At 34.0% G+C, this 14,657-nt stretch overlaps 1 protein-coding gene across 17 annotated transcripts in view; it reads left to right on the top strand.

Annotated features, from left to right (window-relative positions):
• REV3L (REV3 like, DNA directed polymerase zeta catalytic subunit) overlaps positions 1-14,657 on the top strand; it is a 178,597-nt gene that overhangs the window by 88,944 nt on the left and 74,996 nt on the right. For all 17 annotated transcript variants that reach the window (XR_004957532.1, XR_004957531.1, XM_036247699.1 and 14 more), the window contains 3 exons: positions 2,866-3,103; positions 7,624-7,766; positions 8,631-12,798. Coding sequence is in view for 15 of the 17 variants with exons in the window: in XM_036247699.1 (XP_036103592.1) it covers positions 2,866-3,103; positions 7,624-7,766; positions 8,631-12,798 (4,549 nt within the window). In the remaining 2 variants the exon portion in view is untranslated. The remainder of the gene's footprint in view (positions 1-2,865; positions 3,104-7,623; positions 7,767-8,630; positions 12,799-14,657) is intronic.

Genomic DNA, 14,657 nt, shown 5'->3' with positions numbered 1-14,657 from the left:
ACAGCTTTTTCTAAACAATTGAGAAAGAAAATAATAACCTTTTATAAAATTTTGCTTTGGTTGAAGGAAAACCATATTGCTTTAGGGGGAATATGGTTGATTTTGAAATAAAATTCTCCAAAGTTAAGTATATTAATGAATTATCATAATTGATTCTTTCTTGGTGAGTATCAGATATTTCCCTGGACAATTCCTGTAACTGATTAATTTTTTGGCTAGTGTAGAACATAATGACAGTTATTTTTTAGTGTCTTTGTAGCTTCTTAAATGCCATTTGCTAGATTTTATTTCAGTAATTTAGGCTAAATGACTAACATCTTTTTCAGAAATTTATTTAAAATTTTGTTGCAAAAAGTGAGATATCATTGAACTTCATGCCTCTTGTGGTGTAGCAGTTTTATTTTTCTTCCTTGCTTACTTTCTGGTTTTGTTTTGTTTTTCATTCTTATTGTATGAAATGAGATATAGCATCACATGTATTCATAGCTCTCTACAGAGTCCTGTCTCTGTTATGTACATTTTTTTTTCCTTTTTATTAAATTTATTGGGGTGACACCGGTTAATAAAATTATACAGGCTCAGGTGCACAGTTCCACAACACATCATCTGTACACTGTATTGTGTGTTCACCACCCCAAGTCAAGTTTCCTTTCATCACCATTTATCACCCCTATACCCTCCTGCTCCTCTCCCACCCCACTTCCCCTCAAATCATCACACTGTTGTCTATGAGTTTTTCTCTTGTTGATTTTTATGTGTTGCTCATTGCTCCACCCATAAGTGTCCTTAACCTTCCCACCCTCCACCCTACCCCCGACTGCTATCAGCCTGCTCTCTGAGTCTTTCTCTATTTTGCTTCAATTTCATTTGAATGCAACATGAATTGACTAGGGACAATACCAAAATTATTATACATAGTCATATTTCAAGGACATTTTAGACAGGAGTAGGAAACTTTATTATTATTATTTTTTGAGTGGCATATACAGAAAGAAATTATCCAAAGGCCACATTAAAAAATTAATTTGATGTTCATACTTTAAAATGTTTTATTTCTTCATTTATTTATATCCCTAAATTAGTTATAAAATCTGTAACTATAAATCTAGTTATAAAAAGTAAAGTTAAAAGAGAGGAACTTAGAGAAAGTTAAGGAATTGAAAAAGAGAAGGAAGGAGGGATATCTTTATCTTATCACATTATACAAATATAATGATCATCAGCAGATATAATTTCCTTGCCTAAGTTTGCAAAAATGCATTCTCAGTGTTAAAGATTTGAGAGTCAAATATCTATAATTCATTTTCTAATATTAATCTTTTTTTAATTATGAGGCAGGAAAAATAAAACTGCAGTTCTGGGTTTAAAGAAATGGATTTTTGCCAAAATGGCTCTTTATAACAAATATTTTCATTGTTCCCTCATATCTAATATGACAGAATCAGTTTCTTTAATGTCAACAAAGAAAACCTGAAACTTGGTATTTTAGTAAATGGGGAATACATTATCATTTTACAGAGAATAAGATTGTGTACTCGTTTAGAACAATCCTTCATCTTCATGATCTTTCTTTGAAATAACTTTCATTGAGATATAATTCACATACCATAAAATTCATCTTCTAACATGTACAGGGCAGTGATTTTTAGCATATTCATGGAATTATGGACACACTACCACTATCTAATTTCAGGACATGTGTATCACCCCAAAAGGAAATCACATATCCATTAGTAGTCACTCCCCATTCTTCCCTCCTTTCAGCCCCTGGCAACCACTAATCTGTTTTCTTTTGATTAACCTATTTTGGGCATTTCATATAAATGGAATCATATAACCTTTTGTTTCTGGCTTTTTTCACTTAGTATGATGTTTTCAGGGTTCATCCATGTTGTAGCAGGTATCAGTAGTACTTCATTTCTTTTTATTGCTGAATAATATTTCATCATATGGATATGCCATATTTCTTTTATCCATTCTATAGTTTATGGATATTGGATTATTTTCACTTTTTTGCCTCTAATGAACAGTGCTGCTGTGATTACTCATGTATAGGTTTTTGTGTGGAAATGTTTTCAGTTCTCTTGAGTATATACCTAGGAGTGGAATTGCTGGGTCGTTTGGTAACTATGTTTAACATTTTGAGTAACTGCCAAATTTTTTTCCAAAGTAGCTGCATCATTTTACATTCTGGCCAATAATGTATGAGAGTTCCAATTTCTTCACTTCTTTGTCAATACTTGTTATGATCTGTCTTTGATTTTAGCAACCCTAATGCATATGAAGTGGTATCTCACTGGGGGCTTAAATGTGTTCAAGTAATCATATTAACCGCTTTTAAAGCTCTCTTGTGTTATTCAACTACAGGTTTCATTTGACTATTTTATAAGCTAAGTAAAGCTTAAGTAAGGGATAATGTATTCATGTGTATGGCTTTTAACTCACTTCCTTAGCATTAATTTATATATTTATTATATATTTTATATTTATTGAACACTTGTGACCATATTGGTTTAGTGTTGCTCAAGCTTAATTAAATATGCAGTAAGAACTTGGGCAGCTTGTTACAATGCAAATTCCTGGGTTCTACCGCAGTAATTCTGACTAATGTACACCTGAAACTAACACAAAATAATATTGAATGTGAACTGTAATTTTAAAAAATTTTTAAATATTTTTAAAATTTTTGATTCAGTACATATGGAAGGGGGTCTAGGAATCTTCTTTTTAATAAGGACACAGAGTCATTCTAATGCAGATGGTCCAAGGAGCTTTTATTTTTCTGTTGTTTTATAATTAATCTGAATTATTGAATTGTTTAGAAAACTTAAGTTATTTTTTGGTGGTACTTTACTTGTTTTATAGTTGACAGTAGTCCTGATGAGGCTCTGGTACATCTTCTTGCTGGTTTGGAAAATGATGGATATCAGGGCAAAAAAAATAGGATGCCATCGCCATGTCTTTCCTTTGGAAACACTAAAAATCCCCAAAATAGTGATGATGAAGAAAATGAACCACAGATTGAAAAAGAAGAAATGGAGCTTAGTTTGGTTATGTCTCAGAGATGGGACAGCAATATTGAAGAACATTGTGCCAATAAGAGGTAACTTTTTCATTATTTTATTTACTTTAACATATCATAAAGCAGTGGTAACTATAGTTATTGTGTTATATATTACATCCCTAGTGCTTATTTACTTTATAACTGAAGTTTGTACCTTTCGACCACCTTCCTTCAGTTCTCTCTTTCCCAAAAACATAACTTTTAGAAATAATTTATATATGCAGTATTAATATGTGTCAGTAATAGTGCGGCAAAATAGGCATGCCTTCTTATCTCAGAACTTGAATAAAAGAATGCCCTTCTAGAGTTAAACTGTTATGGTTTGGAACAACAGTTATAGAGTCAACTTGAAGATAAGAAATGGCTTCTAGGTCTGATTAGACTGAAGGAATTAAATATTTAAAATAAAGAAATAAATAAGTCTCAGAGGTAGATGCTGATATTGTTTATTTCCCTAGGTAAATGAATAAGATGGCACTGTGGCCCTGACCAGTTTGGCTCAACAGTTAGAGCATCAGCCTGCAGACCAAAGGGTCATGGGTTCAATTCCCGGTCATGGGCATGTACCTGGGTTGCAGGTTCAATCCCTTGCCCTGGCCCCGGTCCAGATTGTACTGGGATGCATCCAATCAATGTATCTCTTTCACATCGATGTTTCTCTCTCCCTCCCTCCCTCCCTCCCTCCCTCTCACTCCCTTCCACTCTATCTAAAAATCAATGGAAAAATATCCTCGGGTGAGGATTAACCAAAAAAATAAGATGGCACTGTGGTTTAAATCAATCTCTTGTAGCTTCATTGGTTTGAGTCTGCCTAAGGTGTATGCTCTGTTTATAGAAAATATTAAGCTTCTCAGCCTAAAACATTGAGTATGTCTCTCTTTTAAACTTCTGTAGGCAATACTAAAACATCTAAAGCCTATGTTTTAAGTTTTCAGCTCCCCCAAAACCATTATTGAAAGGTGAAAGAGCTCTGGCTAGTTTTGCTCAGCGGTTAGAGCGTCGGCCTGCAGTCCAGAGAGACCTGGGTTCGGTTCCCGCTGAGGGCACGTACCTCAGTTGCAGTTTGTCCCCAGCCTTGGTTGGGTCGTGCAGGAGGCAGCCACTTGACGTGTCCCTTACACGTCGATGTTTCTCCTCTCTCTCTCCCTCCCACTCTATCTGAACAAAAAATGAAAAAATGTCCTCGGGATAAAAAAAGAAAGGTGAAAGATTAGTCCATATATATGTAGACATACATATATTGCAATACCTAATATAAAAAACAGAATTTCTGATCCCTTCTCCTCCTATCTGTGTATAAATCAGAAACCTCTCTTTTATATTTCCATAGTATGCTCAGTTCCCTTTGCTGTCATAGTGATAAATTCCTCAAAGACTCAGCTCCTTGACCTTTTTATATTTATTTATTTTATTTTTTTTTATCCTCACCTGAGGATATGTTGATTTTTTTAGGGGTGGGTGGGAAGAGAGAAATATTGGTGTGAGAGAGAAACGTCGATCGGTTGTTTCCCGTCTGTGCCCCAACTGGGAATTGAACCCACAACCTAAGTATTTGCCCTGATTAGGAATCAAACCTGCAACCTTTTAGTGTATGGGACATTGCTCAAATTATCTGAGCCACCCGGCCAGGGCCCCTTGACCTTTGAAGACCTGATTTTACCTAGTGCAGATAGAATTATTGTTTGATTTCTCGACCTATTTGACCTCAGCAGTATCATAACATGCCTTTTCCTGATATTACCTAATCATTATAGCTATTCTATAAGTTTTGTCGATTTTTTTTTGGTATAAAATTTACAAATCTTTCCATGAAATATAGCCTGTTGGGAAATGCCCCAATCACATCAACCTTTGTTGGATCATAGGCCATCCTAAATGATAATAGACAATGCCATAAAATGGCTTGTTTGTCTGTTCCTTATTTCTTTATTGACACAACTACCCCACCCACCCACCCCCAACTTCTGCAAGTTTGTAACTTCAATGTCATGTTTGGTCTGCCTTCCTTTACATCCTGTTTGTTTGTTGTTAAGCCCTGTCAGTTATCTCTGTCTCCGTGGCCTCTGTTCTGTCCTTCCATCTCCCTCCTTCCCAAGGTAATATCCTGTTTTAAGCCTTTATTACCATTTATCTGGAATACTATGATTCAAACTTTGTAACTACTCTCCTTGCTTCCAGTTCTGTTCTCCAATAATAGGAGTGATAATTATGATAATTAAATACTTTATGGGCATTTAGAAAGGAAAGTAGAGAATTTCAAGACCTTGCATGAATTCACATTATGCTCTACTGTGTTTATATCCTTTTAAAGTATGGTTACTTAAGGGAATGTGATAATTGTATTGAGTCTTAATTTCAGGCAGACATTTAACAGTCTTATGTAATATCCTTGTGGATAAGGAGAATAAATAGTAGTGACTGAGTAGGTGGGTTCACAGAGAATTGACATGATTTTGCATTCATTCAAAAACCACCTAATTGCTTGCTGTATACCAAGTATCATGCTACATTGGATTGAAACTGTCATAAGTATTGGAGATTGGTAATGCATTGAATAACAGAATATAGATTCAAAAATATCTTGAATCTAAATGGATGATGCCTAATAAAGTGTAGAATCAGTATGTTTAGACTCAGTCACTTAGCTTCACAAATATAGACTAGCTAGAACTTTAATTCATAAGTCTGTAGTGGTTTATGATTACCAAAGTGGTGAATTTAATATAGGCTACCAGCTATTATTGTAACAGATTTGGGATTTTACTAATAGAATAATTATAGTATTTATTTGATGTATTTAAGTCTTGCTATAATAAGTTGGATTACTTTTTCATATTTTAGCAAGTTTGTTGACTAAGATTTCTATTTGATCTCGTGGCATTTCACTTTTTTTTATTTCCATTATTTTTCTCTTTATTCTCTCATTGTTGTATTTTGGTATTGTCCCTTTGATTTTATCTTCAATGTACCATAAGTATCTCCTATACAATTTATTTGATTATGCCTTGTTTAATTTATACTTTTATACCTGTATTAAGTAGATAGATACACATTCAAATATATAGTGTAAAATTTTTATAAAGTTATTATCTACTTGTTACCAGTAGTATCAACCTATATAAAATAATAGGCATGGTTTATCCCATGATTAACTAATGCTTATGTATTCTTTGACCAATTCTGTGAAAATCATACACAGGTTAACCTTGGGGAGAACAAACCTAAAGATTTTATAAATGTATAATAGAGAGAGATTAAATAATAGAAGTAGAGTGTCTAGAAAAGGAGTCATTTAATTCTACCTGTATACGGGAGGTTATATTCTGCCTTGAGTATGTACCATATTTTAAGAATACTGAAAAAGTAAAGGGAAAAAAGAGGAAGAAAATTAGATGGATCTGTGAATACTGTCACTTTTAAAGAACAGTAGATAAAATGGATGTTTGGTCTAATTAGAGAGGAATTATAGACAAATGATAAATGCTTTCAAATATTTTAAAGGTTATTATGTGAAAAATGGCATAGACCTCTATATAGTTATAGAGGACAAAAGCAGGAAGAATGTATGGAAGTTGCAAATAAAGATTTTTGTGTAATATAGGAAGAAAATTACTAACAGTTGGAGCCATTAACAATGGAAAAGATTACCCTGTGACACAGCAACCCCTTGTATTAAGAATGTAAAAGTAGAGGTTGTATCAAATCTGTTAAAAGGTTTTTGCATAGGATAGAAAGTCAGACCAGATGAACTCTAATAACTCTTTCAGCTCTTAAAAGAATGATATTAGGATAAACTGTGATTTGGGAAAGGCTTAATGGAGATACTGTCCCTTGAATAATAAAGGAATATTTTCAAAACTTTGAAACAGTAGAAAGAACAAATGAGGTGTGGATAGAAAATTGCCCATCCAGGTAGAAGGGAAATGATTAAGCTAGGATATAGTGAAATAATTTAAATCTATATGAGGTAAAACTTAGAGAATATACATCTGGACTTCACAGTTCAGTAACTCTACTTTATAGTCTGCTGCTTTGACTCAACAACACCTTGACTACTTCTTAACCCTTCTCTGATCCATGTTATTTTTTGTCTTTCAACTCTAACCTTAATACTTAGCCTTTGCTCACCTATTTGTCTTTTCCAAGTCATAATGTCATGATTGTGTATTTATGGAGACTTCTTAAAATACGTCAAACATCACCCTTTTAGAAATTACCATGTTCTATCTTACCTAAGCTATTATATATGTATATCTAATGATAGAATGAGGGGAGAATATAAGGAAGAACATGATTAGATATGGTAATCTGGGATATTATAGAACATTGAATATAGGAATGGTGGTGTCTTTTAGCTTATATGAAAGGGATTATAAAATCTGTTTATAAGAACATTTTGTAGAATGTTATACCAAAGCAAAGTAAAGCTACTTTTTTTTTAAGTTATAATTTTCAAATCATTTTTTTATTTAGTTTTACTACTATAGCATCAAATTAGGAAAATTATTTAAGTCCAGCATGCTTTTATCTCATGGTCATGCTCACTTAATATTCTCTAGATCACTGTGCCGAAATGCCCATAGAAGCTCAACAGAAGAGGATGATTCATCTTCAGCAGAAGAAATGGAATGGAGTAATAACAGTTTGCTTCTAGCCAAGCTTTCTATACCTCAGTTAGATGGAACTGCAGATGAAAATAGTGGTAAGTAAACAAGTCTGTGAGCACTTCCTACTTTAGGAGCTAAAATTATGTTTTATTTTAAAACTATATACACGTCCTATATAGTTGGCTAAGTGAAGCTATTACAATACAGTTATGTTTTGTCCTCCAGAATTTTTTTTTTTTGAGAGAATGTAGATAAATTAATCTTTCTCATTTTTAAGATGATAATATTTATTAATTACTGATTTGAAGCTTCATAAACTTTAGTTTGTCATGTTAACATTTAAGTAGCATAAGAAACTATAAGAAATATGCTCAGCTTTTTTGAAATGATAATGGAAAGAAGCATATTTTATGAAAAATTTTTAAGGTGACAGTATTTTCCCCTTATTCCTACAAAAGGCACTGAATATTAATATGTAATCTATTTCTGATCAAAGGAATATGTGTTTAAAATAATGACTAATAATCAGATGTAACTAATTCTTGATTACTTAGATTGAGTTATCTTAATGATAGGAGTAATCTTTTTGTTGAGATAACCATATTAAACATACAACCTGCCCTGGCCGGTTTGGCTCAGCAGTGAGAACATCATCCCGCAGACCAATGAGTCGTGGGTTCGATTCCGGTCAAGGGCAAGTACTTCAGTTGCAGTTTGTCTCCGGCCCTGGTCGGGTCATGCAGGAGGCAACCAGTTGATGTGGCTCTATCCCTCTCTCCCTCCCTCCCTCCCACTCTGTCTGATAATAAGTAAAAAAATATCCTCAGGTGAGGAATTAAAAACAAACAAAAACATACAAACTTCATATAATTTCGTTTATGGTGATAGTATCATGGTGTGGGAAAATATTTTTAAAGTTTAGAATGGAAATGAAATAAATTTTTTCCCTCTCATTTCAGACAATCCATTGGACAACGAAAATTCTAGAACTCACTCTTCTGTGATTGCAACAAGCAAGCTATCAGTAAAACCTTCCATCTTTCACAAAGATGCTGCTACATTAGAACCCCCATCTTCTGCTAAGATTACCTTTCAGTGTAAACACACAAGTGCCCTTTCTTCCCACATTTTGAACAAGGAAGATTTAATTGAAGAACTTTCGCAGCCAAACAATACAGAAAAAGGTCTAGATCATTCAGTTGCTTCTTTTACAAATGAAAGCACTTACTCTATGAAATACCCTGGATCTTTAAACAGTACTGTCCATTCAGAAAACTCTCATAAAGAAATTAGTAAGAAAGATATCCTCCCAGTATCTTCATGTGAAAGTAGTGTTTTTGATTATGAAGAAGATATTCCATCTGTTACAAGACAAGTACCAAGTAGAAAGTACACAAACATTAGAAAAATCGATAAGGATGCTCCTTTTATACATATAAACCGTCACACTAGCGAAAGTACATTGGGCAAAAATTCCTTCAACTTTTCTGACTTAAGTCATTCAAAAAATAAATTATCTTCTGAAGGAAATGAAAAGGGTAACAGCACAGCTCTGAACAGTTTATTCCCTTCATCGTTAACTGAAAATTGTGAATTGCTATCATGCTCAGGGGAGAATAGAACTATGGTACATTCTCTTGATAGTATTGCTGATGAAAGTGGACTAAATAAACTTAAAATTAGATATGAAGAATTTCAAGAACATAAAACAGAAAAGCCAAACCTCAGCCAGCAAGCAGCACATTATATGTTTTTTCCCAGTGTTGTTCTTTCTAATTGTCTCAGTAGACCACAGAAACTCTCTCCTGTCACATATAAACTACAACCCAGTAATAAACAGTCCCGGTTAAAAATTAATAAAAAGAAACTTGTAGGTCATCAAGAGACTTCTACCAAAACTAGTGAAACTGGATGCACAAAAGATAATTATGTACAAAATAATGCTTGTAATAGTAATTCTGAGAAGAATAATGCATTGGCCAGTGATTTAACTAAAGTCACCTGCGGAGCTTTTGAAAATAAAACACCTACAGACAGTTTTATAGACGGTCACTTTGGAGATGGAAGCTTAGAAACTGAGCAGTCCTTTGGATTGTATGGAAATAAATACACCCTTAGAGCCAAACGCAAGGTCAATTATGAGACTGAAGACAGTGAGTCAAGTTTTGTAACACACAACTCAAAAATTAGCCTACCTCATTCCATGGAAATTGGTGAAAGTTTAGATGGAACTCTTAAATCTCGAAAACGAAGAAAAATGTCTAAAAAACTGCCCCCTGTCATTATAAAGTATATTATTATTAATAGATTTAGAGGGAGAAAAAATATGCTTGTGAAGCTAGGGAAAATAGACTCTAAAGAGAAGCAAGTAATATTAACAGAGGAAAAAATGGAACTATATAAAAAGCTTGCACCTTTGAAGGGTTTTTGGCCAAAAGTTCCTGACTCCCCTGCAACCAAATACCCCATTTATCCACTAACACCAAAGAAAAGTCATAGAAGAAAAACAAAACATAAATCTGCTAAGAAAAAAACTGGTAAGCAACAAAGGACAAGTAGTGAAAATATTAAAAGAACTTTGTCTTTCCGGAAAAAACGTTCACATGCTATTCTTTCTCCTCCCTCACCATCTTATAATGCTGAAACCGAAGACTGTGACTTGAATTATAGTGATGTTATGTCTAAACTAGGTTTTCTTTCTGAGAGAAGCACAAGTCCCATAAATTCTTCTCCACCTCGCTGCTGGTCTCCCACAGATCCAAGAGCTGAAGAAATTATGGCTGCTGCAAATAAAGAAGCAATGCTTTTTAAGGGTCCTAATGCATATAATAGCAAGACTATTAATTCCCGTACAGAAAAAAATAATCGAGCAAGAACACAGGTAAAGAAATCAAAAACAAAGCTTATTAATCCTTCTGTAGTTACAAAGAAAAGGAACAAACGAAATCAGACAAATAAAGTAGTAGATGATGGGAAAAAGAAACCAAGAGCAAAACAGAAACAAAAAACAAATGAGAAAGGTACATCGAGAAAGCACATAACACTTAAAGATGAAAAACTAAAATCTCAGTCTGATGCCGAAGTTAAGTTTGTGCTGAAACATCAGAATGTGTCTGAGAACTCACAAAGTTCTGGAGATTCTCCACTACTTTTTAAACAGAAAGATGTGTCAATAATGGGCTCTGCTATAGATCATCCCCTTTCTGCTCCCCAAACCACTGGAATTCATGCACAACACAATTTATCTGGCTGTTTTTCTTCTTTCTTAGAAAATAAGAAGCCTGTAGATTTGCAAACATTCCCCAGTTCTCGAGATGATTTGCATCCATCAGTTGTTTGTAATTCTTTGGGACCTGGAATCTCAAAAATTAATGTTCAAAGGTCTCATAATCAAAGTACTATGTTTACTCTAAAGGAATCAACTTTGATTCAAAACAGTATATTTGACCTTTCCAATCATTTGTCTCAGGTTGCACAGAGTACACAAATATCTTCGGGTATAACATCTCTAAAGACAGAAGAGAATGCAAATACGCAAAACAACTATTTGTCGTCTTTTGGAAAGTTAAATGAATGTCGTAATTCCCTAGAATCAAAACCTGACCAGGCATGTGCCCCTAATTTTCTGCATTGCAAAGACAGTCAGCAGCAGTTTGTGTGCATGGCAGAACAGTCAAAGCACAGTGAAACTTGTTCTCCAGGAAATGCAGCATCAGAGGAAAGCCCAATGCCTAATAATTGCTTTATAACTTCTCTGAGAAGTCCGATCAAGCAAATAGCATGGGAACAAAAGCAAAGGGGCTTTATTTTAGGTATGTCAAATTTTAAACCTGAAAGGGTAAAACAAAGATCATTGTCAGAAGCAATTTCACAAACCAAAGCACTTTCTCAGTGTAAAAGTCAAAATGTGTCAACACCTTCAACATTTGGTGAAGGACAGTCCGGACTGGCAGTTCTAAAAGAATTATTACAGAAAAGACAGCAGAAAGCACAAAATGCAAATATTATGCAAGACCCATTGTCTAATAAACATCAACCAAACAGAAATATTTCTGTTCCCATTGAGCATAACAAAACAACTAAACGAACACGATCAGTAACATCTCCAAGAAAACCCCGAACTCCCAGAAGTATAAAACCTAAAGAAAAAATCCCAAGACTTCTAAAAGTCGACTCCCTAAATTTACAAAACTCTGGCCAGTTGGATAACTCCCTATCAGATGATAGTCCCATCTTTTTTTCAGATCCAGGTTTTGAAAGTTGTTATTCACTTGAAGATAGCTTGTCACCTGAACATAATTATAATTTTGATATTAATACAATTGGTCAAACTGGATTTTGTAGCTTTTATTCTGGGAGTCAGTTTGTCCCTGCTGATCAGAATTTGCCTCAGAAGTTTCTTAGTGATGCAGTTCAGGATCTTTTCCCAGGACAAACTATAGAAAAAGCTGAGTTTTTAAGTCATGATAACCAAAAGTGTGATGAAGACAAACATCATACCTCAGACTCATCCTCCTGGATTAGATCTGGTACTCTGAGTCCTGAACTATTTGAGAAATCATCCATAGAGAGCAATGAGAGTCATTGCCACAACCAGTGGAAAAGTAGCTTCCATCCTCTAACAACTCGGTCTAATTCAATAATGGATTCTTTCTGTGTTCAGCAGGCAGAGGACTGTCTAAATGAAAAATCCAGATTGAATAGGAGTTCAGTAAGCAAAGAAGTGTTTTTTAGCCTCTCACAGCCTGGCAGTTCAGACTGGATTCAGGGTCATATCAGAAAAGAAATGGGACAGTCTCTTGACTCAGTCAATACCTCTTTTACTACAATACTATCTTCCCCTGATGGTGAACTTGTGGATGCAGCCTCTGAGGATTTAGAATTGTATGTTTCAAGAAATAATGATATATTGACACCAACTCCTGATAGTTCACCAAGGTCTACCAGCTCTCCCTCACAATCTAAAAATGGCAGTTTTATCCCTCGAACTGCTCACATTCTGAAACCACTTATGTCCCCACCAAGTAGGGAAGAAATTATGGCAACCCTGTTGGATCATGACCTTTCAGAAACTATTTACCAGGAACCATTTTGCAGTAATCCTTCTGATGTACCAGAAAAGCCCAGGTAATGAGAATTATATTTTCCCCTTGAGTCTCTCTGAATAATTATAATGTATATAATATTTGGTACCTGGCTGCTAATTTTCTGACTGATACTGTATTTGTAAGTTATATATCATTGTGAAAACTTCATAGTTATGGACTTATTAAGAAAATTCACAGAATAGCTTAATGCTTGCATCTAGATAAATTTCTTTAAGTTGATGAGTGTTAGTTTTGGATCTACTATAATTTAACACTGTCTCCATTAAGATGAGAGATGAAAAGTCTCTCTGACATGCTGCCACATTAAGAAGGATGCCATAAGACTTGAAAAGAATTATCATTTTAAAAATGGCATTTATTTCTAAAATGATAATTTTTAAAAAGAACTTTATTTTATAAGTGTTTTAAAATGAGCATAGATATATTTTAAGTACTCTTATAATATATCTATAAATGAAGATGAAGTTTTTCTATTATATATATATATATATATATATATATATATATTCACCACTTTCTTTTTACCAACATCTTTAGTCATATTGTTACTATTGTTAGTTTGTACAATTAAGGGTACAAATGGAATTAACCCCCCATTATCTCTTCTTTTAAGGATCTTTTCAGAGAAATGGTAACAGAGATACCCCCACACAAACACACAGTGAATAGCAAGCTGTGCAGGAATCACAATACTGGTTTATTTATAAATTAGTAGTTATTGGTGAAGGACACCAATAGGTATCCTGTACCGTACCACCTGTATCACTAAGGTAGAGAATATCTATTGAGAGCTTAGTTGGGGAACATGACTTCATCCAGGTTTAAGTGATGGTTTTTTTGTCCTGCCCACTGTGTCTTTGATCCCATTTACCTAACCAGTCTCAGAGAAAGAGAAGCATTTCATTTCAACCACCCATTCAGAAGCAGAGGAGGTTAGCTAGAACTGGTGAGGCAGACCTTGCTTAGTCTAAATAATGGAAAGAGATGTGAAGAACTAACAGGCAAGAGGCTACACTGCATGTACACACTGACCTTTAGCAGCGCCATGTTCCTGACCTTAAGAAAAAACATGCAATGAATGCCAGGCTTTTACCCAGCAGATTAGCAGTAATCCCTGCATGAGTCTTTTAAGAAAGGGGTGAGAAAAAGTGATCATAAGTATAGGGTAGAAGTTCCCTCCTCTAAGGACTTAAAGGACAGAAAAACATCCTTCCCCAACACACTGGAGGTTTTTTTGTTTGTTTTGCTTTATATCCTTATGTGGTCTTTTAATATGAATGGGACTCTCTCATTATTTCACTGCCAGAATATATAAATGTCTTCTGTAGACATTTGTTTCCATTATTTGGGGGGCTTTGACTTTATCAATAGTTATGGTATATTTTTTAATTGAGGTATTTTTTCGATTTCAGCCTTATACATCTTTTTAATTCTTAGTTAACTTACCACGTGCTAGTCATTAACTCTGTATTGCTGTATAGTTGTCTAACTTTGACATTTGTTCTGCAGCTGAAATAGAAGGATGATAGTCATTTTTTTAAAATGATTTTTTATATAAATCTTATATTCATTATAGAAAATTTAGGAAGTATAAAACAAGACAAAAATCAAACCATTTCTCTACCTTGTAACAATATTTTAATGGGTTTTCTTAGATTTTTAAAAATGTATACAGTTTTAATTTTATTTTATGAAATGTGATCTTACTGTAGTCACAATATTCTATCCAGATTTATATTCTTAACATTATGCTTTCAAACATTTTCTAAATTTAAGAGTTCCTTTATCATTTTAATGGCTGCATAATGTTCTGTCACATATATTATTATACAGAAATGTTGTTCTCTATTTTGCTACTAGATAATTATGTGATTAATA

Source organism: Molossus molossus, unplaced genomic scaffold, assembly GCF_014108415.1.
Source record: "Molossus molossus isolate mMolMol1 unplaced genomic scaffold, mMolMol1.p scaffold_m16_p_8, whole genome shotgun sequence".
NCBI classification, from domain to species: domain Eukaryota; kingdom Metazoa; phylum Chordata; class Mammalia; order Chiroptera; family Molossidae; genus Molossus; species Molossus molossus.
The sequence above is the reverse complement of the archived record's forward strand: the minus strand, read 5'-3'. Positions and strand labels throughout refer to the sequence as shown.